This window comes from Saccopteryx leptura, chromosome 3 (assembly GCF_036850995.1).
Source record: "Saccopteryx leptura isolate mSacLep1 chromosome 3, mSacLep1_pri_phased_curated, whole genome shotgun sequence".
Taxonomy (NCBI): Eukaryota; Metazoa; Chordata; class Mammalia; order Chiroptera; family Emballonuridae; genus Saccopteryx; species Saccopteryx leptura.
The window spans coordinates 102,026,120-102,038,873 of record NC_089505.1 but is presented as its reverse complement, the minus strand read 5'-3'; the positions used below and the strand labels follow the sequence as shown (position 1 = coordinate 102,038,873).

General features: G+C 54.0%; 1 protein-coding gene across 1 annotated transcript in view; it reads right to left on the bottom strand.

The window, feature by feature from the left end:
* MAN1C1 (mannosidase alpha class 1C member 1) overlaps positions 1-12,754 on the bottom strand; it is a 141,694-nt gene that overhangs the window by 1,341 nt on the left and 127,599 nt on the right. The window contains exons 8-11 of the mRNA XM_066375490.1: positions 10,141-10,256; positions 4,956-5,175; positions 1,887-2,059; positions 517-632 (exon numbers count right to left, since the gene is read on the bottom strand). Coding sequence (XP_066231587.1) covers positions 517-632; positions 1,887-2,059; positions 4,956-5,175; positions 10,141-10,256 — 625 coding nt within the window. The remainder of the gene's footprint in view (positions 1-516; positions 633-1,886; positions 2,060-4,955; positions 5,176-10,140; positions 10,257-12,754) is intronic.

The following is a 12,754-nucleotide window of genomic DNA, read 5'->3' as shown; positions in this document are numbered from 1 at the left end:
TCAGGAACTAAAACGAATGGGTAGTGGTGACGGCAGAACCCCAGCTTCCCAAGCCATGTAGGTTTTTACTAGAAGGAACGGACCATTCCAGTTCGTGCTGAAGGGTTCGAGCCCACGGGGACTGCTCGGGGAACAGCAAGGAAGCCCGGACAGTGCGGCCACACCGCCCAGGGCAAGTCACCAGCAGTGCCCAGTAGCGACACCATCACCGTATTCTTATCTTACAGAAAAAGGCATGGTTTTATAGGGCTTAATTAACCCGAGGAGACAGGTTACAGAACTGAATTTATCACAGTTAATACTTTGGGGGAGAAAGTCAATGTAGTCTCACTCTCTAACCAGAGGCTCACCTCTGAGTGTCACACTCTGGCTCCCAAGGCCCCCGTCCCTCTTGGGCCCCCTTCCTGTGACTGCAGACCCTGACTCTGGTGAGAGGACAAACTGCTGACCTCTCCCCCATCCCTAAGAAAAGCCATGTTGTCCACTGGAGAGAATGCTGCCCCCGCCCCAACTCACTTGAGCGTCTCCGCTAGAAAGAAAGTCTGCTGCTTGTTGTCATGGTTGGGAATGCTGCTGTACACGTCCTGGATCCCGGAGAAACCGGCTTCTGTCCGACAGTATTTCTCTAAGGCCTGAAGAAACGGAAGGCTGCCTTGGCATGGGGAGAAGAGAGGCCCGCCCAAGACTGACGCCTGCACAGAGGGCCAGACCTGCCAACAGGCAGGCCCCTGACCCCTTGACTGGGTACCCCTGGCGTCTGTGGAAGCAGAAGGCCAAAGTGTTTTCAAGGTTCAGCGCCCTGCCACCCGGCTGGAGGGCCCTGCTGCAGAGGGCTCATCTCACCGGGCTGTGCCCACGCTCTCCACCTGGTATGAGCTTAGAGGAAGCTTCTCTTTGTCTTTTGGGGAATAGACTGATGACACTTGCCCACACTGGGGACAGAGGAAGGCACTGGTGATGTTCGTGGGCTGGGATCTGGGACTGTTCATACCCCAGGATTCCGCATGGAGATGTGGTCGCTGGGTGGGAGGTGGGTGGGCCACAGGCTGTCTTGTGTTTTGTATAGAAATCATTTTTTACCTACTGAGGGTTTGCAGATGGGGACCAGGAGCACAAAACACTTGGCTTTCAATGGCCAAGAACCAGGCCTCAGGGAAACAGGAGACTCTGGCCAGTGAACCGTAACAATGAGCCTGAGCAGGCTGCCCACCTGAGTATGACACTGTGGACACGGCTCTCCCCAGGACAGCGGGTGCGCCCGAGAGCACTGGGTTGGGGAAGGTGGGGCAGAAGGACAGAGAAGGTTCAGCATGTTATGTTAAAGAACCTTCCGGCGTCCCCACACCTGCCTTGGACACCTATGTCAGAGTTGGCATGGGATTTCCCATTAGGTGGTTGGGGGCAAGAAGGCTCCCGGAGGAGAGACTGGGGGGGGGGGCAGGGAGCAGAGCCCAGAGAGCATGGGGGTTGCATGGGGTCGGGCTGGCTTTGGGGACAGGGGGGCGGTGAGCTGTTGGTCTGGCAGCTGTTCCTGTTTCAGAGGACATATCTAAAGCACTGGTCCAGGCTTCAGGGTCAGAAAGCAGCGACGCAGGTGCTCTGGGCCCCCTGTGGCTGCCGCCCTGCCTTTGCCCCTCTAAGTTTGCTGGCACCAGGCTCAGGCCCCCAAGGCTATGGGTCTCAGAACCCTTTTCTCGAGTTCCTAGCTGGATACTACACAGCTGGGGCCTCCTGGCTCTGCAACCATCACCCTTTGTATTCTGATGTTAGCCTGGCTGACCTTCCCCTCAGTGCCTGAGCTCGGGGGCTTTGGACCCTGACTATGACTTCTCAGGGGGACCAGCCGCCTGTTCAAGCCTCCCCACCCCGTTCCCCAGCCCACTCACCATCACCACTTCCCAGCCCCACTCCCTGTAGACGGGGCTGTGGGTTTGCCGCCAGAGGTACATGTAACTCTCCACCACCTCGGGCCTCAGGATGTAGTAGCTCTCGCTCAGCTGCGTGGCCACTGCCTCTCTGCCGGAGTTAAACCAGAAGGCCTCGGGCCCCAGTTTGGTCTCTGTGGAATGACAACCAGAGGGCCTGGGTCAGACCGCCCACCTACTTTTCAGGATCCAGCTGCTCCAAGACAGATCTGGGGGCGACGGTTGGTGGAGGACTGGTGTGGGATGGGCCCCGCCTAAACTGCCGGAGAAGGCTGAGCTTGCAGATACACAGCTTCCCGCTTGGCCCACGCTGGCCCGAGCAAGGCCCTTGAGGCCTCACTGCAGAAAACTTTTGCAGTATTAGAATCTGAGACTCCAAATGAATTACCCAGCAGTCTGGGGAGAGAAAGGTTGGGTGGTGTTCCCTAACTATATATTCTGAGACATTAGTTCGGCAAGGTGTTAACCAGAACTCATCCAAGACAGGGTTCCAGGTTTAAACACATTTGGAAAACAGTGGGTTAAACCAGCGTGAAATAGTCTCTCTCACACAGGGCTTATCAGGTCCTTTAATATGCTAATATGCAATGAAGCTTCTCCAGGGACCTTCAGAAGAAAACTGCTTTTAACTTCTCCCAGATGCAGCCTTCCGGAGTTGACAGTCTGGGAGACTGCTGACCCGGGGATGAGGGGAAGGCCTGCCCCGCGCTCAGGCAGAGGGTGCTGACTCAGTAAAGAAGGCCGAGTGGTATTCCAGTGTGTAAAGGAACTACAGCTTTTTTTATCCATTCCTCTACTGATGGGTACTTGGGCTGTTTCCAGATCTTGGCTATTGTAAATAACGCTGCAATGAACATGGGGTGTGTATATTCTTTTGAATTAGTGTTTTGGGTTTCTTTGGATATATTTCCCAAAATGCAATCACTGGGTCCTAAGGCAGTTCCAGTTTAAATTTTTTGAGAGGCTTTGCTTGGGTACATGATGCAGCATGCAGGTGATGTTTTGTTGAGTTGTATACTTGAAAACCTGTGTGGTTTTGTGACCCAATATCATCCCGATACATTTGATAAAAATAACTAAATAATTAAAGAAAGCTGGTGAGGTCTGGGTTTTGCTGCTGTCATTGTTTTCTTTTTAGACAATTTAATGCCATTCCTGGTTTTTTTTTTGATGACCACAATTATATAATCACCACCGCAGACACCATTTATGATTTCAAAGACTATGTTGGGTGCTTTGCATACATTATTTCAATTCTTAAAGAAATGTGCTTTTTCAGTAAAGGAGATGTTGTTATTGCCCTGTCATGCATGTGGAAACTGAAGATCAGAGAAGCTAAGTAATTTGTCCAAGGGAACACAGCAAGCTGTGGCCGAGCTGGGCTGTTACCCGGATCTGTTTGATGCCCTTAACCTAGGCTGTGCCCTCTCCTTCCCTTCTGAGCCTGACTCCCTAGGTCTAAAACTTATGGTATGTGGGTGGGATCTTCCTCCCTTTAATGCCTGCACATCCTGTCCAGCTTGGCTGAGGGCCCAGTTCTGGTCCTGTTGTGAGCCCTTCCTCCTTCCCTTAGAGTTCGGAACCCGAGAGGCCCTGGGTTGCTTTTCCTCAAGACACGGGCTTTGCAGGATGTCCTACTTTTCTGTGGAGGGCTTCCTGGAGGAGGAATTAGCCAGGCCCAGGCCCCTCCGACCCTCTCAAATGGTACAGCTGCTCCTGCCATCAGAAAACAGTCGTCTTGCCAAGCTGCTAATGGGGTGAGGGCAAGAGCGACTGTTGTAGCCGTCCGTGGATGAGCCGGGCTGGCTGGGACAATATGCTCTATTAAGCAGACTGTCTTTTTCCGTCTGGGCTGATTGTTCCAGACAAATAACAAGCTTTTTATTATTCCTGAGATTTCCTATTTGTTTATGGTGCTGGCAGAGAGCTCTTTGAAGGGAACTGAAGACCAGTTTTAGGGATTCACTGTGAATTGTTGGCTTTCTGAACAGCTCTAGGAGATTGGGATTCAACTGCGGTGGTCACAGACACATTGCGGTGGACCACTAACACACACCTCCTACGCTGCTGGCCAGAGGCGGCTGGCAACACAGGACCCTCTGCCTGATCCTGGAGACCTATGTTAGTGTTCCCACTGAACCGATGAGAAACAGGGCCAGCTCGCTGGTGGGCGGCAGAGTGGCACTAGAACCAGGAATTTTTACTGCAAATCTTGGGTCCTCTTCTTCAACCAAGATTGGGCTTAAACTCAGAGTATTGGGCACCTCCTGGGGCCTTGGGGGGGGGTGTTCTGAGGGGCACTGTTCAGAGGCTGCACACAAGGTGGGGCTGAGCTTCAGGAGCCCCGGGCTCCAGCCCCGCTTGGACACGCACAGCAGTGTGACTTTGGCTCTGGACTGTTTCTCTGTGTGTAAAATGGGGAGCTGAGTTCATGTTCTTTAATATTATTTCTGACTCTCACTTGACAGTTCTACACGAGCGCTGAGCAGATGGTTAAGAAACTGAAGGTTCTTGGTGGTCCTGGATCAAAGAGGGTGATAAACAGTGGTGCCAGGAGGTGCCAAGAACCACTAAGCGGAGGGATTCTGGGGAGGAAAAGCAGAGGTATGTTCAGAGGTAGGGGGTCATGGAGAAGAAGTTTGCGAGGCTAAGGAAGCCCATGTTCCTGCCTCAGGGGCTGGAGGGCCTTCTCTGCTCTGTGCCCTGCACATGGGACCTTGACCAAGTCGTCTCTGACCCTGTTTCCTCGTCTGTGTTGTGAGGTTCAGTGATAATGCATGTCAAGTTCTGAACAACACCAGGCACACACAAAGGGCTTGATACATCATTTCTATTTTCCCTTTGATTGAGGGTCTAATCTCAGTGCACAGACAGCACTTCCCTCGTTCAAAGTCTGCATAACTGCAGAAGGTGAGACTTCCCTAAGACCATGTCACCGCCCTTCAGTCACTGCCCCTCTGCTGGACTTTCCAGTTCTTCCTGGTGTCTAGCCTCAGTCTGTCCTGCTGCCCTACCCCCTTGCAGGGTTACCTGAGCGGTCGTATGACTCGTGGCACGTCTTAGTGATCTGGGCTGCGAGATCTCGGTAGTGGGCCCTTTTTTCTTCCTCGGCGTCCTCAGCGCCGAGAGCGACCATGCCCCCGGAGAAACAGGCCAGGTGCCCCATCTTGTGGTCCAAAATCCCCCCTCGCCACTCGGCAATGTAGGTCAGCCCTCCTGGAGACACATTCAGCAAGTGGGTCTCTATTGCCTGGGAACAAGGCGGGGAAGTGGGCAGGGAGAAGGGGGTGAGAGGGGACAGAGAAGGGGGAGGAGAGGACAGAAAATGAATATTTCAGGATAGCAGCAAACACAGCTCTGCTGAGTGCTCCATCCCAGGTGAAGGAGGCCCACCGGCCTCAGCCAGCGGCCAGCCCTGAAGGGGCCAGTGGGAGGGTCCGCCACTCGCCAGCCGAGGCCTGGTGCCTGCTGGGGGCTTAGATGAGATAGCTCCCCAGAGTAAGCCTCTTACACAGACTTTTAAATCTTCTATGTGCAAAAAAATTAAAGAAAAAAAAAATCTTTAAAAATTATCACCCTTCATTATATCCTTGATTAAGGAATCAACCTGAAGCCCCACTGGCCTGTGGATGGGCTTCAGGGTATCCTAAACACCCCTAAAATTTTACATGACACTTCTGTGTATGTGCATTTTCACGGGACAAGGGCCCATCTATTTCATCAGATTCTCAAAAAAGACTCAGAAAATAAATTCAGAGCTGCTCTCTACAGCCCCGATCACATGCCCTCTCATTTAATGCCCATGACAAGCCAGGCAGAGGGGCTGCAATGCTCTCTACGGACAAAGAAGTCGAGGGGCTGCTCCCAGGTCATCCAGACACACCGGGGTTAGGACGAGGACCCCCAGATGCCCAAGCACTACTTCTTCCACTACCCGAGGGCTGCTCGTTCTGGTGGCGATGGGTTTTGAGAGCCCTCTGCTCCTGCAGGAGCTGGTGCTGTTGGTAAAGACAGTTGGGAAGCTGGGGGGTATCGGTGTTAGGATGCCGTGCCTCCCACTCCCTGACGGCAGTCCGTCCGCAATGACCTGGAAATAGAGCTGACGGCAGCTGCTGCCCACACAGCTGCAAGAGCAGACTCAGTGGGCCGGACTGTGGGTCCTGGTCCAGGGCAGCGTCTGTGGGCCAGGCCTCTGCCTGCACTCTTGCCCCTCAATCTGTTCTCTAGGGGGTCTCTGCACTTGTAACTAATGAACCTGACGCTGTCTTGTGCCTCCTTACCACCCTTCTGTGGCTTCCAAGTGCCTTCAGGACGAGAGCACCGCGGGGCCTCCGAGCCTCCCCGATCTGGAGCCTGAGCTTTGACCTGCCGCCACAGACATGGTTCTCAGGTGCAGATTCCTCGAGGTTCAAACCCCATCTCCACCAGTGTCAAGCTGTGTGACTTTGGGTGGGTTCTGTGTTCTCTCTGTGCCTCAACTTCCTCATGTATAAAATGGGGATGAGAGCACTCTGCAGGGTCGTGAGGATTAAGCGAGACGTGTCCATGGAGCTCAGTCTATCTCCCAGCGCAGGGAGAGTCCTCAGGATGTTGGCTATTACACTTCCTCTCCAGTCTGTCCCCGCCGCTGTCTCAGCCACACTGACCTCTTCATTCCTGCCCCCCCCCCCAAGTATTTTATGAGCACCTCCTTGATGCCAGCACTGTGCTAGGTCCAGGGGATACAGTACTGAAGATAGGCCCGGACGCGTCTAAGGGACCTCACTCGTGAGCAGACTTCCCAACAAAATCAAATACACACGGGTGTCAAGATTTGTAAGCAGCATTTTGTTTTTGTTTTTTGGTTTTTTGGTTTTGTTTTTTTTTCAATTTTTCCGAAGCTGGAAACGGGGAGGCAGTCAGACAGACTCCCGCATGCGCCCGACCGGGATCCACCCGGCATGCCCACCAGGGGGCGATGTTCTGCCCCTCTGGGGTGTCGCTCTGTTGAATCCAGAACCACTCTAGCGCCTGAGGCAGAGGCCACAGAGCCATCCCCAGTGCCCAGGCCATCTTTTGCTCCAATGGAGCCTCGGCTGCGGGAGGGGAAGAGAGAGACAGAGAGGAAGGAGAGGGGGAGGGGTGGAGAAGCAGATGAGCGCTTCCCCTGTGTGCCCTGGCCAGGAATCGAACCCGGGACTCCTGCATGCCAGGCCAACGCTCTACCACTGAGCCAACCGGCCAGGGCCGTAAGCAGCATTTTGAATGAAACAAATTGAGGGGATGAGACAGGAAAGAGCTTGGGGAGGGGCTCCACTTTGCAGGGAGGCCAGAGAAGGTCTCTGCCACGGTGACGTTCATGAAGCTCAAGAGGTCCCTGCCTCGGGGCTTTGCCCGTTGCTCCTGTCCCCAGTCTGCTGCCTCCAGCCCTGGGCCTCCTGCAGGAAGCTTCCTTGTAGAGGGCAGCCCACTCTACACCACGGCTTCCCGTTAAGCTACTACCCTGTTATGTTTCTACACGGTGCTACTCCCACTCTCGGTATGCGTATTTGTATATGTTTCTGTGGACCGTGTCTCTCTCCCCGGGCTCTGAGTACCATATGACAGCAGAAGCCACCACCAGAGATCTCTGGCCAGGGCCCAGCATACAGAAGGGGCCCAAACAACATTTGCTCCTCGAGTATGTTTTCCTTTTCCTTCTCCGGTAAGGCCTGGCTGCAGCACCCTCACTGTGCAGCCGGAAAGGGGGAATCTCTGCTGCTGGCCCGGCCCGGGCGCGTGCTCACGTGGGGAGGAGGCGTGGAGAGCTGACCGCTGCTGGGCCGGGTCTGCTCTGGGTGCGGCCGTGGCGCCAGGGCTGATCCGGGTCCAGGCCGCTGCTCTGCTCGGTGTGAACGCAGGTGCAGGGGAGGGATGGCAGGCCTAGTCCAGCATGCAGAAACCTGGTTCATTTAGCTGTTGTCAACGCCCGGGAGAGAAAATAGACATGGGAGGGAGGGGGGCGGGAATCCCAGGAAGCCTTGCACAGTATCTGAAAATCTTCATCTTCAAGACTGTCTTCCACAGGCTATTTGTATTTGGGGTTAACCCCAAGCCGAATAATTTTGGTAAAGAGGAAATGATAAAGCAGTTTCTCTTTGAAGAGACAGCTGAGATAGAAGATGCAAAGATTAAAAAATAAAACAACAACAAAAAAACCCAAGGCTTCTAAAACTCTGAGCAAAACACCAGACAGCACAGGCCGGTGATGGCCTGGTAAAAAGGCTCGAATCATGGCAAGAGACAGCACAGAGGCCTGTGCTCGGACCCTGGCTCTGCAACGGGAGAGCTGGGTGACTTTGGGCAACTTATTTCACTTTTCTGAGGATTTCTTTTCTTCATCTGTAAAATGAGACTGATTTCTGGGCTGGCAGTGAGGCTGTTTAGAGACGCTGGCTTGCTTAGCCCCCTGGGTGGGACCTTACACCCCCTCTGTGCCCTCCCAAGAGGGACTTTGGACAAGCCAGGCTCCTCTGTAATTTGGCAGCTGGTAAGTGGAGGCAGGAGCACTGGACCGGGAGGCAGTCAGACCGTGTTTGTGCTCTGATACTTGCCGTGTGACTTCGGGCTTTCTGAGCCTGTTTCATCCTCTGTAAGATGGGGGCTAAATAAGACCAGGCACTAAGTGTATCTTCCCGGAGGAGGCCAGAGTGACAGAAGCTCCCTGTCCTTTCTCCTGTGACCCTCAGGGGGGTTGCCCAGTCAGGGTCTGAAGCCCCCATGCCCACCCCGCCAGACAGACATTGGTCTGACCTGCACACTGGAACTGCCCCCCCCCCAGCAGCTTTCCAGGCGGTTGCTTGGCCCCATCCCAGAGGTTCTGAGGTAATCTTGTTGGGGTGCAGTCTGCTCATCAGATTTTTAATGTGTGACTTTTAACATGCCAACAAGGTTGAGAACTACCAGAATATTCTTCAAAGCCCCGAACTTGCCACAGGCTCAGCTCTTACTCAGGGTCAGAGAGACCGCTGGCTCTGGACTGGGGAGATCAAATAGGGAGCAAAGCCGATCAGCTCGGGTTCAATCAAGTGTTTCCATAAAGCTCCTAGTTTGCTTAAATAATTCATGGCCATTGCTTCTCTTGAAGCCTCAACTACAGTGTGTGCCCTGCAGCCAGGGAACTAGGCTGCTCCTTAACTTTATGTTGACTCTGCAGGGGACGCAGAATAGGCAGCAAGCGCCTTGCCCACCAGCAGACTGTCCACCAGCTGAACACTCAACGCTGAACGCTGAACACTAATCCGACAGGAGACACTGGCTGCTGGCTGCACTCAGCCTTAGCAGCGAGGGGTGGACGGGACTGAGTCAGACTGAGCCAGGAGCTGGAGCCCCAGGAGCGGCTGCACGACTGAGATCTTGGTGCTAGGGAGCTGGGCAAGGAAAACTCATTCATTACTCAGCCTATAGTTTAAAGAGTCCATAGCCCTGGGGGCCTGTTTCAATGTGCTTCCTTTAAGTACCACCATTGCTGGCTAGACTCCTGTGATCAGAGGGTAGTGGGAGATCATTCATCCATCCAACCAACTGTCCACACCATCCATCCACCCATATCCACCTACCCACCCACCCATCTATCCATCTATCCTCCCATTCATCTATTCAGAGCCAGGAGATCCTGCGCTGGCTTCAGCTCTGCCAGTTCCGTGCTGTGCAGCTCTGAGTAAGTTCTTCTCCCTCTCTGGGTCTTGGTTTCCATCCACATAAAGAGCAGGAATAGAACTGGGCGCTCCACTGACGGAGGCCCCTTCCAGCTTGGATGTATACACTAATTGTCTCGTCTGGCCCGGGAGGAAGATGGCTGAGGGTCTTGCTTTGGCAGCCTCCCGTGGGGCTCCCAGCCCACCGCCTGGCTGTGTTCCGGGCTCCAACACAGCAACTGAAGCATGGTTTCTGAATCAAACTGCCTGCTGCTTCCTGTGAGACCTCAGACAAATGACTTCACCTCCTAGAGCTTGGGTTTTATATCTGTGAAACAAGGATGCTAACATGGCCCTAATTTCAAGGTGTTCGAGAAGAGCTATGAGTCAGGGTGTGCAAAGTGACGGACTGGGGAGGGAGCCGTCTCATTGTTCTGCTGGTCCACTCTCACTATGGGGGGAGGGGTGGACAAGGCCCTGGTGCTCAGGGGCCCGACGATGTGAGCACTGCTGGCAAAGGACCAGCCGACTGCCTGTGAAGAAGCAGGCGCTTGTCTTACCTTCAAGGCTTCGTAGTACATATCTTTAGCCTCCATATCCGTCTTGGCCGACATCAACCAGGATTTGATCAAATATTCATAAAAACTGTCCCCAAGTCCTCCAACCGAGACGTGGTCTGTGCAGGAAAAGAGGACAGAACATTATCTCCATCTGCCAAGGTCACCGGCAGGACTAACAGGCGTGCATCTTGCCCACGGGCTGCGGTGGCCCCGGTGTGGTGTGTGGGTGGGGTGCAAGCACTTAATCAGCGCCCACCAAGCCCCAAACAGAGGCTGACAGAAAGACACAGCCTGCAGCTCGGGGGAACCAGGGCCATCTTGAGCATGATGGTCCTGCAGAAAGATGCACGCACTCACCGGGTGCTATAAATCATGTCGCTTTAGTAGGCTGGGGACGGCAGGGCCTCTGGTTATTAACTGTAAATGAGTTGCATTTCTTAAAAAGGATAATCTGGTGGCAGGGAGTTGAAATTTTTATTACCTGGTGACAAACATGGTAATTAATGCTGGGCAGGTTCATAAAAGACCATGAAAAGCAGGAAGGAGAGGCTCAATGTAGTCGGTCAGAGTACAGAGCTATTCTGGAAACAGTTTAAATTTAGCGTACTGGGATAAATGGAGTTCAAAGGTGCAGGGGGAGGACGAATTGGGTTTGAGGATCCCTCCTTTCTGCCCTGGTGGCATCTGCCTGGAGCCCCCTATGGAGTAAGACCTCCAGGCTGTGGTTGAATCTCCCTCTACCCAAGGATGTCCCAGGAGAGAGACGGGTTGACCAAGGGGCACTTAACCACAGAAGCAAGACACGGAAAACACTCACATGCTTTAAAAATTAACAACAGGGAAACATAAAGGCATTTAATGATATAACAAAGAGCAGACGTCAGTTCCCTGTTACGATTCACTTAAGCAGGCAGGCAGAGGGAGGGGAAGGGGCGGCGGTGTGAATTGGGGTAGAGTGGGAGAAATGGGAAGAATATTTTCAGCTCCTTCACAGAAAGGGGATAGAAAGAGAGGGAAATGGGTAGGCGGGGGGGGGGGGGGGGGGGGCGTGGTAGAGAAAGAAATAGAGACTACATCAACAGCTACCATTTATTGGATGGGCTAGGAGCTTTACTGTATTATTTATAACCATCTTCCCAAGAACCTTGCAACATGAGCACTCTCAAACCCATTTCCCAGATGGGAAAAGTCACAGCGAGCCTGAAGAGCTCATTCAAGGCCAGCAAACTGGGAGAGCTCTCAGTTCTGCAGCTTTACACATTTAAACAGAGAATCAAATCGGAAATGCGGAGAGAAAGGACATGTGCGAAGAGAGGAGGGCCAGAAGTCGGAGGGTGAAGACAGACGGGGACACGGGAAAGCGGGCCAGGAGGAGGCGCCCACGGGAAACAGCCCTTCCGGCCCCTCCACAAACAAATCCTGGCCAGCAAGGTTTCAAGAGTGGAACCAGCACTTGCAAAGTCGGAACAGACCAGATAAAGCCTGAGCCTTGGGGAGGAGTGGAGGGGTCGGTGTAGGCTGGACTTTGCCAGTGAAGAGGGAAGAGAGAACCAGCACAGCGCACCCCTCTGCCCCTATTCCTAGGAGGGGGGCATAGCTTGGGCAAACACAAAGGGAAGGGCGGGTGTGCCAGGCCCAGCAGGTGGATGGCATGTCCACGGTTGGAGCAGGAGGTCTGTGTACAGCAGGTGTGGGGGGAAGGCTGTAAGTCAAACTGCCTCAGCCTCCGCCCGGAGCTCACTGACAGCTCCCGGCCTGCAGGAGGCGGCCCTGGCTCACGGGTACACAGCTAAGGGCGCTGGCACCCCCACGCTCACCTTCGGGCCCTGCGCTGTTTCCTCCACCTCCTCAAATGTTCCTGGCCCCCAGCCTTCCCACATTATTTCTCACCTGTGACTATCTGTCTACCCTCCAAAGAATGACTCAGCATGGCTAACACTTCCTCACTGCTGCACCTCCCCCCCCACCCCAGTCTCCATCTTCAGCATCCATCTGCTCCTCAGAAAGGCTTGTCCCAGAGTCAGAATCGTAGTCCTCCCCCCTCTGCAGGGCGGCAGGTCGAGCGAGGGAGAAGAGGCACACACCACACCCTGCTGAGAGCTTCTGCAAGTCAGCCTCAGTGGCGGCCACTCCCTGCTGCTGGGCGCTTGCCCACGCTGTTGTACCAATCTGAATCCATCTGTGGGTCTGCCTCCCCCACGAGGCTGCAGGCTCCTTGTGGAGCGGGCCTGTGTAGGGTTCACATTTTATGCCCACCGCCTTTACAGCACACAGCAGACGCCCCGTAAATTCTGAACGAATGAAAGGAAGGTAGGTTTGTGCTGTGCTGGAAAGGGCCTTGAATGCCAGGCCAGAGTTTGGACTTCGTCACATGATTTTAGTGTGTGTGTGTGCTGTGCTCCAGGGCTTCCCCTGGCAGGTGTGTGGAGAGGGGAGCCAGGCCACCAGGAGTTCCACAGGCGACTGAGACATGACACCCTGTTGGGGGTGTGTGTATAATCTCTCAGGGGACCGCGACGGAGGCGGACAGTTCTCATTTGGAAGACCCACTGCTTTCTAGCTACTGTGTGTCTGGCGTTGTCCTCAGCAGCACTGTGTGGCACACCGGGAGAAG